Genomic DNA, 14104 nt, shown 5'->3' with positions numbered 1-14104 from the left:
TTCCCCCCCCCCTCCCCCGCCCCCCCAGCTCCTCTACAGGTTGACCAGCTCGTGTGCAACAAACTGTTTGAGTCTCTCCAGGTATTGTCCGTAGAGCTCCACGTCGTTGTGCCCGGCGCCCTCCACCCACAGCGGCTCCACGGGGCGCTGGCAGCGCTCGTACAGCGCCAGGCCGTGGGAGAAGTCGATCACCTCGTCCTCCGTGCCGTGGATCACCAGGACCGGCGACGTCACCTTGGATATCTTGTCAATGCTGTGGAGCAAGAAGATGAGAAACAGAGCTATCCAGGGATGTAGAAATATAAAATACCGACATGAAGAGAGTCGAACAAAAAAGGGACAGCGGGGTTGAGTTATAAAATAAAAAAGTTCACAAAAAAAATAAATAAGGGGAAATGAAGCAGAGCTAGTTTGCCAACTGACCACCAGAGGGAGCCATTGGGAACATTTTTAAGCCCTGTGCCTCAATTAGATCACTTCCTGTAATGATTTGAAAACAATTTAATTTATAAGTTCATGTTTGCAAGCTTGGGTGTGTGCGCCTGATGTAAATGCATTCACACAATGTTTTTTTTTTTTTTTAAAAGGAAATTCTGTATTTTTCAACTAGGGCCAGCTTAGATTCTTCTTTGTGTCTGACAACAGTATGGAAAGGATCCCTACACAGATAAACCTTGTTGATAAAGAGTAAAATCCTTTTTGTTTAACATGAAACAGCTAAAAAAATCAACCATCTTAAGAGGGGGAGCAGCCCCGATTCCATGTAAATAATCATACTTTTACGTTATAGAGCAGATAATCTCCACCAGAAGACCCATGTAAATACTCCTACTTTTAGCGTGTATAGAGCACATATCTCCACAGTCTCCATGTACTAATCACATACTTTTAGCGTTATAGGAGCAGCATATCTCCCCATACTCCTTGTAAATAAGCACTATTTTCAGCGTTGTAGTATAAGAGCCGCAGATTCTCCACCCGACTCCATGTAAATAATCCAGCTAACTTTTAGCGTGTATAGAGCTGCATATTTCCACATGTCAATGCGTGAATTAACAGTATTTATTTGTTTCAAACCAACCAGATAGGTGATTTTTGGAACAGTGAAAGACGAACTAAAACAACTTTTGATAGTTTTATTTTGTTGTGTGTTTCAGGATGATACAATTACTGTTAAGTTAAATGGAGTGTGGTGGGTTTGGTGACGGTCATATCGGGCTGTTTCATGTTAAACTAAAAAGGGATCTTACTCTTCAACAAAAAGGTCCATCTCGGTAGGGATCCTTTCCATAGTGTTGTCACTTAGAACAATAATCTGAGGCAATGGCAAAAACATTTTAGTGGACGCATAGAAGGAACTGAACGTGTGCAGTTGCCCATTAACGTTACTCTGCAGTTTGTTTCGCTGCTTAACCCTCGTGTTGTCTTCCAGTCAAAATTGAAAATCAACCCTTTTTTGAAGCTTTTAATCAAGTTTTTCTTACTTTTTGTCCCTTTTTTCAACACTTTTGACGCTTTTTTCCCCCCAATGTTTGTCACTTTTGATGTTTTCAACACCACTTAACACCAACTTTTAACTTTAGTTTTACAGTTATTTTTGGAATTTATGGTCAATAAACCTTATTTTTAGGAATTATACCTAATGTTTGAGTTAGAAAAGCAGAAATTAGGAATTATTGAGACTAAAATTAAAGGAATGGATGTTGATGATAATCACAGACTGGAATATGTCAACTTTTACTCAATACTATTTCAACAACACTTCCATTTGTTTTCAAATGCTATAAAATGGAATAAGACCCAAAATTAATGAAAGTAGAGATTTGTACTTGGCAAAGAGCGTTGTGTGGAATCAATCATGTTATTTTGGGGAATTTAAAAGGACATTGATATAGGACAACGGGTCAATTTGACCCAAGGACAACATGAGGGCAACATGAGGGTTAACACTGGACCAACTTCAAAGACCATCAGTCACTTGGACACAAAAACATGGGAAACAAAAGTTCAAGTGGAAATAGCCCCAGCCTCCCCACCCCCAGAAGTTTTAAATTTTTAAGTTTTAAATGCCAGGTGCTTTTGTGATTTTAATGTCTGTGCAGTTTGCGTGTCCCATGCAGTGAACTCACTTCGGGAAGGCGTCGAAGCAGTAGGTCTTCTTGGTTTCGGGGAAGGCCACCCTCATGCCGGAGGTGAGGGGCGAGTGGAGGATGACCGCGGCGCTCTCGTAGCGCGACGCCAGGTCCACCGACGGCACGGTGCCGATGCTCTGCCCGTACACAATCACGTTCTCCGGCCGGATGCCGTACCTGCAGGAACGGACACGCAGAACATCAGAACATCACCCTTTTGCTGATTATCAACGGGATATTTACATCACTAGCCAGTTTTTTTAGGAAGCCAAACAGGACGCACGTTACTGCAAATGAACCCGAGATGTCAGGGTTTCAAGCTCCACCTCTGAAAAGTGCCGCTTCTTAGCCCGATTACGTCTTGCCATGTCTTGAATAGCAGGGGCGAGGCCTCAAAACAGAGAATATATCAGGGCGTGACATTTAAATTACGATGGTTTGCAGCCGTATTTATCAACGTACGACCAGTCTTACACGCCGATTGGTGCGATACGTTTTCATGAATCCCGAGTGGAGCCTAATCCTGAGTAAGCTAATTTCTACATTAGGTTTATAAATGATTCAGGTTTCCACATTAGGTTGATAAATGAGGACCATTCAGTTTACCGTCACAGAGGAGAGAAGGAACTAGAACGTAATCACATTTAAAGCTGACAAAGATTACTTTTTGTCACTCATAAAATACAACTCACACCGATTAATTCGATAATCCAAATAGTGGCAGATTAATTTAATAGTTGACAACTAAAGTCATCAGTCTCTGCAGCTCTAGAAACATTCATAGTGCAGTGGATTTTTGAAGCAGCTGCAAAGAGAGGACGGGCGCTGTAGTCTCGTGATTCAGAGGAAAGAAGGGGGAATGAGAGCAAAACAAGCAGAAAGGAAGAAGAAGAAAGATACTGGAGTCGGACGGAGGGAGGGAGGAGAGAAGACATTCCACAGCTGATTACGGAGAACGTGACCCGCTCTCGCAGTCAGCTGACAACCTGCAACAGAGAACACTACATCACACTGCACACACGGGCGCGCGCACACACACACACGGGCGCGCGCACACACACACACACGGGCGCGCGCACACACACACACACACACACACACACACACACACACGCGCACACACACACGCGCACACACACACGCGCACACACACACACACACACACACACACACACGGGCACACACACACTGCTTAAGGGTCAAAGGGAAAGAAAGTGGGAGTTTCCCATAAAGAGATGGGAGGGGAACGTAATTATGTATTCGGCGGTTTGAACAAAACCCGCTCGTGACAACACGCCTCCATTTTGCGGTGAAAATTCTCCGCCTCTTAGGAGCAGGTGTAAACCTGGAAGCAGGTTTCCTCGCATCCGCCTCCTGGTGAAATACAACAGTGAACCGAGCCAGACGAAGACATGGGACACGGAGACGAGCTGAAAAGATTTTCGCCACAAGGATCACGTTTTTTCAATTGAGAAAACACAAAACTATGGAGAGTTAGAGATTAGGCAGCCATGCATTGTTACAGTTACTGGAAGAAATCAAAGAGGACATCGACTCTCCGACTCAGCGTTCATATTCCACTCCAGCAATTATCAAGCGCCTCGCTACGTTACACATATAGGCATCAGGATCATTTCAAGCAGTCACAGCATCAGCGGCTTCGTATCTCAGCACAAGTACTTAACGCTTTGTTACAGCGCACTTTACGGCGTAGTGGGCTTAGAAAAGGCTCCGATTACGTACATGAAAGCCTCAACCTCGATGCTGCACCATGGTTCAAGTTCAAGAACTTTTTTTGTCCCCGAGGGGCAATTAACTTTGCTGCAGTAGCAAAGAAGTTGACATACAGTACATGACAACAAAGACGACAACATCGGTTAAAAAGAATACAAGATTAGACCAAAATGGGGAAATAAATACCACAACATTACTATGTAAAAGTGCTTTGAGTAGTCGTTAAGACTGGAAAAGCGCTGTATAAATACAGTCCATTTACATTTACTTGGTGGCAATGGAGAAGTGGATATGACATGCCTTTGGTGTGGGAGACGTGGGTTCGATTCCCACTGCGATACATCAACCAATGTGTCCCTGAGCAAGACACTTAACCCCTAGTTGCTCCAGAGGTGTGGGACCGCTGACATGCAGAGCAGTTGTAAGTGGCTTTGGATAAAAGAGTCATAAATTACATGTTATGTAATGGTAACTACAACAATGTCAATACCCAGCGGGTAAATTGAAACCGTTTGCAGCTTAGTCATCAGACGAATACACCCGACAAAAGGGACATATGACACTGCAGCATAGCTTTCCCTAAACTTAACGTAGCATGCTTTGCTTATAGCTTTACACTTAATCGACTCAAGAACAAACTCCCAGAAAACTGCAGATCCGCTGCTACTCAGCTCTTTTAAAATCAAGGCTGGAGACCTTTCTTTTTGATGTTGCCTGCTTTTAAATGCTTGTTCATTGCTTTAATGTTTAATTTCTTATAGTGCACTGTAACTTTCATTCTTTTGTTTTCGGTTTTTAATTAATTAACCGTTTGTGTAAAGCACTTTTAATTGCCCTGTTGCCGAAATGTGCTCTACAAATAAAAGCTCCCTTGCCTAAAAGTGCTGCTGTTGCTGCTGAAAGGCTCATATTGATATTCTATTAGTGTCTGACAACATTATGGAAACGATCCCTACAGAGATAGAACATGAACCCGAAACTGCCAAACTCAACAGACATCTAAATAAATACTGTCAGCGTGTATAGAGCAGCATATTTCCACATGTGAACGGGTGAATTACGGCTTTCAACCAGACCAGACCGGTGATTGTTGGAACAGAGGAAAGACGAACCGAGACGGCTTTTGGTTTTATTTTTTGTTTTCTGTCGGCTTTGAATGAAATGTCTTTCAGGATGATAAGAAGTACGGTTCATTTTAAGTTTAAATGGATTCTGGTGGGTTTGGTGATGGTGATTTCGGGGCAGGCCTTCACGATGAATGGAACAAAAATCGCAATCTTGATTCACCCTGTTCACGATTTAATTTTTTTATGACTTTGATTCTCATTTAATTTTACGAGCCGACTGCATCACAAAAACACTGCAACTTTCTTCCGTGAGTTTTAACCAGACGGTATAAAATCTTTATGTATTAATTAAAATGGTGTTCAATTATAAAGCGTGCCCATGCTCTCCTTTCTCTACATTGAAAGCCTATTAAGGCTGGTGGTGATGAACCTGCAACGATAGGTGCCCAAAAACAATCAGCTTGGTACTGCAATTGTGTATTCATGGTTATGTGTGCATGCAATAAAACCAGACACTTTGTGAGTAAAAAAAATTAAAAAAAATAGTGGCGAGCAGAGAACGTGTGAAATCAATTCTAAGCTCAAAAAATTGTGATTCATATTCCCCCCCCACCCCCCCCCGAATGGTGCCGGTTTTTTGGGGCTGCTTCATGTTAAACTAAAGGATCTTCGCTTTAACAACAAGGTCTCTCTCTCTCTCTCTTCTCTCTATCTCTCTCTCTCTGTAGAGATCCTTTCCATAACGTTGCTCCACCCGCGCCTATAGCTCAGTAGGAAGGAGGACAGTCGCAATGCAGATCTGCAGCTGTGTTCATGCTTTGAACAAACCCAGGTCACACAAGATGCCCCCCCCCCCACCGAACTGGCCAGCTCAAGCCTGCGATTTACTTTATTACATTTCAGCTTGAATAGGTGTCAGCCATGCTCCATGGTGACGCCCCCCCCTAAACCTTTATCAATTTAGTCTGACAAATCCAATCCATTATGCATCACATCCTCCCGTGTTCCCCCTTTCCATCTCTTTCTCTCTCGTTCTCTTGCTGCCCTCCTCTTGCTCACTGAAGACCTGAAGATATTCTCATCCCATAGCAGCCCCGATGACTAACAGATATTTTAGGATATCCTGAACATATGTAGAAACAGACTAGAGTACCATCTGCACGACAGCAGGGGGATCCTCCACTGAAGCGTTCCACTGATTTGTTATTATGTTGAGCACCTTTTTGATCATCTTACACTGGATCAACCAGAGACGTTCAGATCCAATACCGCAACTTACATAACGGCCGATACAGAGTACCGATCCAAAACCAGCGTGTTTTTATATTAAAAAAAAAAAAAAAATGGTCCAAAAATTAAAAAAAAAAAAAGGTTTTCAGTAAAAGAAGTTTACTGAAAAATTGATTAAATCATAAAAGTAACTTTTCATGCAAAAATGGCAGAAAAATGCTACTTTTCAGCAAAAGAAGTTTGAGTCCAAGACCAAGTCCAAAAAGGTTTGAGTCCAAGTCAAGACCAAGTCCAGGACAGAAAACAAATGCCTGACAGTATCAAGACAATCAATTTTGGGTTTCACTTTCCCTCCGATATTATTATCATCATCAACATAATAAAGACACCTGGACTCGGTCAAGACCAAAAGCCATATTGGGCAAGACCAGTGGCCGAGACCGAGACAAGCCCGAGTCCAAATACTAGCGAGTCCGAGACCATAGAGAAACGGTCTCGAGTCCGGGCTAGACTACTACAGCCCTGATCTAACTGGAGGAGGCAGGGCTATGAGATGCAGCCTAGGTCTTCCTTTCCACAAACCAAGGAAAACACTGCAAGTCTTACAAAGTCGTACCATCACTGATCTGTGTTCCTGTTGCTCGGTGTTTAACGGTCGGGTGATCTGCTCGTTGACCTTTGCCCTCATCAGCCCGACTACACACTGATGGTAGTAAACCCTACGGAGACACGGCTGGTTGCCTTTCTGGGTCCATGTTTCTCTCCCGCTGTGAAAAGTGCCCGAAGACGGATGGCATTTAGATTTGGATCAATACGACGATCGAGCAGGAAGCAAGGGCTTCCTGTTTGCTTTAATTGGCCACAGTGCGGGAAGACCAAACGGGTTGCTAGGCTACCACTCAATATTTAGAGTAGCAGGATTGACTGCTGGCCCGCCTGCATCTCATGAGGGAAAAGACAGTCATCCAGAGCAGAGAGTAGAAAGAAAACTGTTAAAAGAAAAAGGACGTGAGACGGGCTTTTGTCAGTTTGGTCACGTTTTTGATCAATAAACCATTTCCTAAAGCTCGATTTCTTCGAATTCAGAACAAATAGTCCACCTGAGTCACTCTATCATTAGTGCAATCATTAGGATGATGATAGAGGCTGGAGGAGTGTGTGTGTGTGTGTGTGTGTACACACGCCGACTCATGAGTCATCAGATCCACGCCCTGCTCAGGTGAGGGGAGTGCCCCAGACACCTGGGCTGAACAAAAGAGCGCAGGACGGGAGGTTGTGGTTCGCCTGTAGGCAGAGCGACAGGCGGTTCGCCTGTAGGCAGAGCGACAGGCGGTTCGCCTGTAAGCAGAGCGACAGGCGGTTCGCCTGTAGGCAGAGCGACAGGCGGCTAGCCTGTAAGCAGAGCGACAGGCGGCTAGCCTGTAAGCAGAGCGACAGGTGGCTAGCCTGTAAGCAGAGCGACAGGTGGTTCGCCTGTAAGCAGAGCGACAGGTGGTTCGCCTGTAGGCAGAGCGACAGGTGGCTCGCCTGTAGGCAGAGCGACAGGTGGCTCGCCTGTAGGCAGAGCGACAGGTGGCTCGCCTGTAGGCAGAGCGACAGGTGGTTCGCCTGTAGGCAGAGCGACAGGCGGTTCGCCTGTAAGCAGAGCGACAGGTGGTTCGCCTGTAAGCAGAGCGACAGGCGGCTCGCCTGCAAGCAGAGCGACAGGTGGTTTACCTCCGTCAGACAGCACGACCGTGGCTGCAAAAACAAGTGAGTCAACACCACGACATTCTCCAACTCACATGGCTTTGTCGACTGATCCATCAGTTGATTTAATAAACAGATCATTGAGCTTTAAGTGGTCTGTTAAAGGGAGTTTGGCCTCAAAGTATCACACAGAAACACCACTTTAAATATTGTGTTGACCACCGATGGGCTCGGTAGTTTCTAGGAAATAATAAAAATATAGAGAAACCTGTAGAGGGAGGGGGGTTCTCTCTAGAGAAACCTGTAGGGGGAGGGGGCTCTCTAGAGAAACCTGTAGGGGGGGTTCTCTATAGAGAAACCTGTAGGGGGAGGGGGCTCTCTAGAGAAACCTGTAGGGGGAGGGGGTTCTCTAGAGAAACCTGTAGGGGGAGGGGTTTACTAGAGAAATCTGTGAGAAAAAAGCGGAGGAATGGGCAAAACTGCAGAGCGCCCCTTTAAACCTTTGGTTAACCAGAGAAGTTTCCTGGTCATTCAGCATGAAAAAGCATCAAGAAATTGACAAATCCACACACAAAACAAAAACAAAAAACTCTTTGTCTAAGAGGGAGTTAGTCGACATGTAGGCAAAGAGGAATACGCAGACTGTTGATTCAGAAGAATAAAACTTTATTGTCCAACTGAGGCGGGATAATCCTCTTTGGTCTCACCAAACAAAAACGCCCTATTACATCAGATCAGGTTACACACACGCACGATTCTCCCTTTGTAGAAAGGGGCAGGTTAGCGCAGTTCATTAGTTTTAATGCACTAGGTATAAAAGATCTCATCGATCATACAGAGGAAAAGATCGGATGACACAGGAAGTGTTTTTTTTTTTTATAAACACCAGAAAGAATCAGTGTTCAAAAATGTCAAATACCCAGAAAAAGAGACTTACACGGTCCAATGCTCTCGTCTTCAGGCGGTGCGTCTGATCCGACACGAGAGACATGCACGAGGGACGCAGGCAGCCAAACTAATGCAAGGCCACGCATAGAGGCCTTGCATTAGTTTTGATACCTTTCAGTCGGGTTTCCGACCACACCACGAGCACGACACGTGGCTCTTGTCAAAGTCTTTAATGACATCCACCTTAACACAGATAATGGCAAAATTTCAATCTTAGTATTACTTGTCTCAGTGCTGCATTTGACACGGTCGAACAGACATAATACTAGACCGATTGGAAAAATGCGTTGGCCTTTCTGGCTCAGTACTAAACTGGTTTGAATCCTACCTAAAGAATAGGGATTACTTTGTGTCTATAGGTAATTATGCATCTGAGCGTACAAATATGACGTGCGGAGTTCCGCAAGGCTCCATCTTGGGCCTCTTCTGTTTAACATCTACATGCTTCCACTGGCTCAGTTATGGAAAAAACAACAAATAATGTACCATAGTTATGCGGACGACACACAAATTTACATAAACTTATGCCAGGGGACTATAGTCCATACAAAAACTGACTAAGTGCATCGAACAATTAAAGGCTGGATGTGCCAGAACTTTCTGAAATTAAATGAAGGAAAAACTGAGGTGGTGTGTTTTTGGGCAAGAGAGGAACGATTAAAAGTCTGCGCTCAGCTTCAAACAACAATGTAAAAACCAGACAAAGCCAGAAATCTTGGTGTAGTCATGGACTCAGACCTGAACTTTAACAGCACATTAAGACAATTACAAAGTCAGCCTACATCTTAAGAATATATCAAGGGTTAAAGGACTTATGTGTCAACAGGATTGGAAAAACTTGTCCATGCCTTTATCTTCAGTAGACTTGACTACTGTAACGGGTTTTACAGGTCTCCCTAAAAAAATCAATCAGACAGCTGCAGCTGATTCAGAACGCTGCTGCTCGAGTCCTCACTAAGACCAAGAGACTGGATCACATCACTCCAGTTCTGAAGTCTTTACACTGGCTTCCTGTGTCTCAAAGAATTGATTTCAAAGTACCTTGCTAGTTTATAAATCACTTACGGTTTGGTCCAAAATATGTGATCTGCTACTACTATGAACCACCCAGACCTCTCAGGTCATCGGGACAGGTCTGCTTTCTGTCCCCAGAGTCAGAACTAAACAGGGTGAAGCAGCTCAGTTTCTATGCTCCTCATATCTGGAAAAAACTCCCAGAAACCTGTAGATCCGCTGCTACTCTCAGTTCTTTTAATCAAGGCTGAAGACCTTTCTATTGATGCTGCTTTCTTTTAATGACTAATCATTTCTAAATTTCTATGCTGCACTGTAAATTTATTCTTGTGTTTTATGTTTCTCTTTGTTTTTACTATGTCTATCATGTTTTACCGGTTTTTAATGCTTGGGATTTTTAACTGTTTTTACTTGTGTTTTCTGTTTAACTGATTTGTTGTAAAGCACTTTGAATTGCTTGTTGCTGAAATGTGCTATACAAATAAAGCTGCCTTGCCTTGCTTGCCTTTCACACGCACGCAGCACGCACGCACGCACGCACGCAAGCACACAGCACACACCACACGCCCACACACTGCAGGTATGGTCTCACACCAGGTGATATATGTGCAGATGCTTTAACCGACCATAGCCCGGTTAAGGTGTATACATAGAGCAATAACCTGGTTACTGAAGGAGTTTTCTACCTCGGTTAACTGCGGCATTAGAACTCAAGAACTTAAGATTTTAACCGGGTTAAGGTGTTTCCATGGCGTTTGAGAAATCGGGGTATCGCCTTGACCAGAATTTAATCTTTTTTTGTTCAGTGAATGAAAGTTAAACTCAAGTGCCCGGTGAGCTGATGTAATGCTGTCGGTGTGGAGGCCTTAGCAGCCAACCGAAAGGGTTTAATGTGTTTAAGGCAACATAAGTGATTAGTGCAATCCTGACGGACGGACGGACACACACACACGGACACACGGACACGGACACACAGAGACACACACGGACACACACACAGAGACACACACGGACACGGACACACACACAGAGACACACACGGACACACACACAGAGAGAGAAAGAGACACACACGGACGGACACACACACAGAGAGAGAGAGACGGACGGACGGACACACACACACAGAGACACACACGGACACGCACACACAGAGACGGACACGCACACCGACGGACACGCACAGAGACGGACACGCACAGAGACAGAGACACACACACACACACACACAGAGAGAGACACACAGAGACGGACACACACCCACACACCCACACAGTGTATGACATCGACCAATAAATGACGCTACAGTTGATCCGACGTCCCATCCACAGACTTTGCATTGACGCGTCATTTGGTTTTCCCTAAAGACAGATATGCAAAATGGACACGGGGAGCTAACCTTTGGTCTTAATTTAACTGTTGTCTTTGGTTATAAAAATAAACAGTAAAGCCTTTAGACCAGCCCTGCACAGTAAACCTTTTTTGTGCCTCTAGAGCACATTGAGCATCCCCACCAGCCTGTAAACACAGAGGCTTCAATGGAGAGAAGGGAGGACATGGCAGCGCTTTAACACCTATTTCACACCGTCTGCTTAAAACTCACAGAAGGAAGCAGCAGCGTTTGTCGAGAATCAAAATTATATATAAAAAATAAAATTCCAACTTATTTAAAAATTTAAGTCCCAAAACATGCAGATTTCTTTACAGTAGGCTTGGGGATTAAATTATTTCACTATACATGGGTGCCGATTGGATTTGTGTAGTTTTTCATTCATTGCGATTATGTAGTAACAGTATTGTGACTCGATAGTATTGAGTAATGCGATGTTGTTTTCCTTATTTAAAAATACAGAAGTTGAACAATACACTTCTACAGACAATGTATCGTCAGACATTTCTAAAAACTGTTTTCTAAGAAGAATGCACATCACGTCAGTAGGACATTTCACAGGTGAAGAAGATCATAACCTGGATTTTCAGCTTTCGTTGTGTTTTGCGGGAAACTGATATGATGTAGTTGCCATCGGCGATACTTTAGCAATAGATCATTTAAGTGAACCATTGGTTAAAATAACTAAAAATTAAAATAAATTGCAATATTGCTTTACAAGGTTTATTCTAACATCAGGACCCAGATAGGTTGTGCAGCGGCAGGTGGGGGGGGGGTCACTGAAATGGCCCTGAATTTATGTGACATCCTCTTGCATTATTTAGCCCCCCCCCCCCCAAAACGTACAGTGGACTTGTGGTACCAACCTTTGGCCTTATTTTAATTGTTGTCTTTGGTTGTAAAAGAGCACCGTGTCAAATGCCACGAGCTGGCTTGGTTACATAATTATAATAATGTTATAATAACAATAAGAGTTCACATGAAGAGAGTAGCTGACAGGTTTTGCGTGGATGAAGGGCCGTTTCCACCTTCCTGCTGCAGACAAACCACTCACAGAAAGTTGATATTACAGTATTTTGAAGAGATGAAATGATATTTCGGCGCTGGTCACGACTGTGTGGGAGAAGGAGAATCCTCGGTGCAACAACAGAAATAAGTAGGCTGGAACTAAATGAAAAACAGAAAGCATGGGACTCATCTCTTTTCCTTTCCAGCACATTTAAAGGGCCAGCGTGTAATGTTTTTAGGGCAAAAATCAGTGTTGCCCGTTCACCAACTTGTCCTTTTTCATGAATGCTGACCTCAACCGTCAGTTTCAAGTCTTCCCTTTGGTTTGAGATTTGACATTTCCATTTGCATGAACAGGGGTAGACGCTCCATATTCATGCGCCATCTTGAACTACGTTAGCCGGTGAGGGACATACAGGACGTACTGCCACGTCTTTTGTTGCCACATGGTAAACTCCCAGGTGTTGCTAACGGGCATCGCTGCTTCCTGGCCTCGGCAAATTTGAAGAAGGAAATTGGAAAAAGAGCAAGAGACCGGCATCATCATAAAAAAAAAAAAGAGTGAACATTTGAGCTGCCGTCTAAAGATAGACAGACCCGATGAAGCAAAAGGCAAACGAAAGACGCCTAAACGACGACCGTAGCCGTTATTATTTAAATCAAGGCTAAAGACCTTTTTTGATGCTGCCTTTCTTTAAATGACTGCTCATTTCTTTAAATTTCTTATGCTGCACTGTAACTTTTATTCTTGTGTTTTATGTGTCTATTTTTTCATGTGTTTTACCGGTTTTTAATGCTTATGATTTTTAACTGTTTGTACCTGTGTTTTATCTGTTTAACTGATTTTGTGTAAAGCACTTTGAATTGCCCTGTTGCTGAAATGTGCTCTACAGATAAAGCTGCCTTGCCTTGCCTTATACGTGCTTCGAACTCCGTGCCGAGAGAGTTGATTGCAATATGTGAGATTCCCACACATTCACCTTTAAAGCTTTTGGCAAAATGGTTTCCATGGCACTTTAACCCCTAAACCGGGGGGGGGGTCAAACCCAACTTTTTTTTTTTTTTTTTTTTTAAAAGGGCCACACCGGAAAATTAGAGTCACATTAAGGGCCTGATATGTGTAGTTTTATTGACATGTTTTTATTCAAGAGAAAAAAGTAAAATGTCTTTTGACTGTATTGTTGCACATCTAGTTCTGGGGAGTTTACTCCTGGGAGTCCTCAGGTTTTCTTTTCGCCCAGCCTATTCTGGATATATATATTATATTATGTATTTCCTTGGATTAGGATGGCACCAAGATCTTGGTTGCAGCCGTTGCCGTGGTCCTACTGCACCCCCGGCTACGCTCCGCAATGCCCTGCTGAACTCTGCTGGATCCAGTTGTGTCCACCTATGCCACGCTACACCATGCAACGCCCTGCTAGGACTACTACGACTACCATTTGTAGTCACTGTTCCATTATCTTTATTGTGAGTGTTGTTATTGGCGCTGTGCATCACCCCCCCCCCCCCCCCCTCAGACTCCGCCTACCAAGAGCCTGGGTCTGTCCCAGGTTTCTCCCTAAAAAGGAGTTTGTCCTCATCAATGTCACGCCAGTTGCTCTTGGGGAATTACTATAATTGTTAGGGTTTTATAAATTAGAGAGTGTGGTCTAGACCTACTCTATCTGTAAAGTGTCTCAAGATAACTTCTTATTATTTGATGCTATAAATAAAAACTGAAGTTGAATCTCATATAGTCTTCTCACTTAGTTTGGTCGACATAAAGCTTGTTTTCACGTTAACTAAGGCAACCGGAGGTTTAGGCAGCGGACGAAGAGACAAGAGAGGAAGTGATTCTGATTGGCTAACGTGGGCTTGAGCTTCTCGTTACACTGCCACCTACAGGTTTG

General features: G+C 43.8%; 1 protein-coding gene across 1 annotated transcript in view; it reads right to left on the bottom strand.

The window, feature by feature from the left end:
- Nucleotides 1-14104, bottom strand: part of abhd17b (abhydrolase domain containing 17B, depalmitoylase) — a 21238-nt gene continuing 7134 nt past the window's right edge. Inside the window, exons 3-4 of the mRNA XM_032517040.1 lie at nt 2130-2309; nt 1-253 (exon numbers count right to left, since the gene is read on the bottom strand). Of these exons, the coding sequence (XP_032372931.1) occupies nt 34-253; nt 2130-2309 (400 nt within the window). The 3' untranslated portion in view covers nt 1-33. The remainder of the gene's footprint in view (nt 254-2129; nt 2310-14104) is intronic.

The sequence above is a fragment of the Etheostoma spectabile genome, chromosome 5, assembly GCF_008692095.1.
Source record: "Etheostoma spectabile isolate EspeVRDwgs_2016 chromosome 5, UIUC_Espe_1.0, whole genome shotgun sequence".
NCBI classification, from domain to species: Eukaryota; Metazoa; Chordata; class Actinopteri; order Perciformes; family Percidae; genus Etheostoma; species Etheostoma spectabile.
Note: the sequence above shows the minus strand (reverse complement) of the source record. Positions and strands in the feature narration are given on the sequence as shown.